The following is a 3,152-nucleotide window of genomic DNA, read 5'->3' on the forward strand; positions in this document are numbered from 1 at the left end:
CTTCGGATATAACTCGATAAAACAAAAAAGAACCAAAACTTAAAACATGTCCCAACAGTTGTTAGTCCACCTCTCTCTTCACCCGACCCCCACACTCACATAGTTTGTGTCTGAAAAGCTCTAAAACGCACTGGCACACACGCACACACACTGACTTATACAGAGTCCATTTAGAAATATGTTCAGTAATTGCGATAAAAGACAAGACTTTTGTCTCCTTTGGTAAACATCACGGTGTTTTTTTCCCGCCACTTCTTATCCACGTGTAAAAATATTTCCCATCAGACTGCGCGAGTGGAGAAACTACGTCATATCATAGGGGAATCCCCTACCGGAGCAGGATCGGAGCAGCCTGCTCCGGAACCGGAGCTTGTGTGTGAGAGGGACGGTGGAGAGCGGAGCAGGATCGGAGCAGCCTGCTCCGCTTGCTCCGCCTGTGTGTGAGCCCCGCTTAAACAGGCTCGTCAATTTCACTGCCTTTTGTACGAGCGGCGGACTACGGTCATTGTGAAAAAATGCAGTGCCTTCAGTTTTATTCTGTGAGTTCCACAGCTTGACTAAATGTAGTAATTTCGCCTTACGCGACTTGTTTGTCTTGTGTGTGTGTGTGTGTGTGTGTGTGTGTGTGTGTGTGTGTGTGTGTGTGTGTGTGTGTGTGTGTGTGTGTGTGTTTGTGTGTGTGTGTGTGTGTGTGTGTGTGTGTGTGTGTGTGTGTGTGTGTGTGTGTGTGTGTGTGAAAAAGGTAAATCCTGGTTGTCGTTTTAAAGGACCGATCTCGAAGAGGAAGGCATGTTTTTTTTTCTTTAGAAGGGCTTCTGCTTGAATTGCTCTGAAATTAGAGAGAGAGAGAGAGAGAGAGAGAGAGAGACAGAGAGAGAGACAGAGAGAGAGAGAGAGAGAGAGAGAGAGAGAAAGTGAACGAACTAACACTTTTTTTATTGTATAAGGATGCAGGTTAACGGTTAAATGGAAAGAACAGAAACATCTAGCTGAAATTAAAGAGACTAGGACGTCAACAAGATGAATATCAGTATGACATTTTAAAATCTTTCCTCTTTACTTGAGGGAAACCGTATCGGTGTTGAATAAGCACTGGTGGAAAGGTGAGTGTTATATCAAACGCTTTGAATGATATCAGGTCGTGAATGCATGTATTCAAACTAACTGCATTGATACCATGAGAGGTTCAAACTAACTGCATTGATACCATGAGAGGTTCAAACTAACTGCATTGATACCATGAGAGGTTCAAACTAACTGCATTGATACCATGAGAGGTTCAAACTAACTGCATTGATACCATGAGAGGTTCAAACTAACAGCATTGATACCATGAGAGGTTCAAACTAACAGCATTGATACCATGAGAGGTTCAAACTAACTGCATTGATACCATGAGAGGTTCAAACTAACTGCATTGATACCATGAGAGGTTCAAACTAACTGCATTGATACCATGAGAGGTTCAAACTAACTGCATTGATACCATGAGAGGTTCAAACTAACTGCATTGATACCATGAGAGGTTCAAACTAACTGCATTGATACCATGAGAGGTTCAAACTAACTGCATTGATACCATGAGAGGTTCAAACTAACTGCATTGATACCATGAGAGGTTCAAACTAACTGCATTGATACCATGAGAGGTTCAAACTAACTGCATTGATACCATGAGAGCTGAATGGAGCAAACCCTGAAAGCGTGACATACATGACAATAACTCAAAACCAGGAAGGAAACTGTTTTAGTTTTGAAGGTTGGCAGAACAGTGGGGCAGGGGAGGCCGGAAGGGGTTGAGGGTATTGGGGTCTTCTGGAAAAAAACACTATTAACTATGTGCTGATTTGAATGACAGTATGCTATTCATGCAGTCATGGTGCCAGCTGTGTACCTGCATGCACTAAACCTCTGTTGGTATGTGAGTGAGTCTATGTTAAAGTAAGCTCATGGATTTCATTAAGAATGATAATTGGCGCAAACATGAAGCATGCAAGAATGGGACTTTTTTTCTGGGTCGAATTTTCCTTATAATCTGTTCTGTGTTTTGAGTCATGAATTATAGGTACCACAACCTCAAAACACGGACCCCCACCCTCACCCACCCCTTCCACCCTCACCCCTTCTTTCGCCCCTCCTTCCACCTTCCCCAAGAAAGTGTAGACCAGACCGTGGGACTTGCGCATAAAGAATACACGTAACGCTCTTGTGCACCTAACACGAGCTCCCGATATGCATTTCTTGAAGAATTATGTGCTTAACACGATACACTAAAACCTGTTGACTGTGGCTGGCAAGTCGCCTGCTTGGTTTTGTTTGGAGTGTTTGTCTGCACACTGAAAAGGGGAAAGAATTAAAGTAATAAAAAAACGCTTTTGTCGTCGCCATTGTGTAAATGCTTTGCTTGTGTCGCAAAAAGCCACTTCACACTAACGCCGCTGCTTTTGTTGATTGATCTTCTCAACCAAATGTTGTTACAAACACCTCTGACTTCCTTGTCGGGCGCGTAGGCAGATCCGTAGAGGTGGTCTACTCAATGGTTTGACAAATATATAGCAGTGCAGTGAATAGGTGGACCTGTTAAATCTGGTTTTTTGATTCACCGTATATTTGTTTTTGTATTCTTTTTAAATAATAGAAATGTGAGATAACCATGCATTCCAGAGAAATCCTGTTACTCGTGTCTTTGTGTTGTACAATTATCACAGCTGACCAACATGTTGGTGAGTACAACTTTTTTGCTGTCATTGATTTCACATGTTTCTTCTTCTTCGTTCGTGGGCTGAAACTCCCACGTATTTACGTGTATGACCGTTTTTACCCCGCCATTTAGGCAGCCATACGCCGCTTTCGGAGGAAGCATGCTGGGTATTTTCGTGTTTCTATAACCCACCGAACTCTGACATGGATTACAGGATCTTTTCCGTGCGTACTTGGTCTTGTGCTTGCGTGTACACACGAAGGGGGATAAGCCACTAGCAGGTCTGCACATAAGTTGACCTGGGAGATCGGAAAAATCTCCACACTTAACCCACCAGGCGGCCGCGGCCGGGATTCGAACCCTCGACCTTCCGATTAAGAGGCCGACGTCTTACCACCACGCCACAGCGCCCGTCCGATTTCACACGTTAATTATACTCTAACAAATTGTA

General features: G+C 43.6%; 1 protein-coding gene across 1 annotated transcript in view; it reads left to right on the plus strand.

Moving 5' to 3' along the window:
• Positions 1-2,593: 2,593 nt before the first annotated feature.
• LOC138955018 (uncharacterized) overlaps positions 2,594-3,152 on the plus strand; it is a 9,417-nt gene continuing 8,858 nt past the window's right edge. The window contains exon 1 of the mRNA XM_070326741.1: positions 2,594-2,723. Coding sequence (XP_070182842.1) covers positions 2,654-2,723 — 70 coding nt within the window. The 5' untranslated portion in view covers positions 2,594-2,653. The remainder of the gene's footprint in view (positions 2,724-3,152) is intronic.

Source organism: Littorina saxatilis, unplaced genomic scaffold (genome assembly GCF_037325665.1).
Source record: "Littorina saxatilis isolate snail1 unplaced genomic scaffold, US_GU_Lsax_2.0 scaffold_630, whole genome shotgun sequence".
Classification (NCBI taxonomy): Eukaryota; Metazoa; Mollusca; class Gastropoda; order Littorinimorpha; family Littorinidae; genus Littorina; species Littorina saxatilis.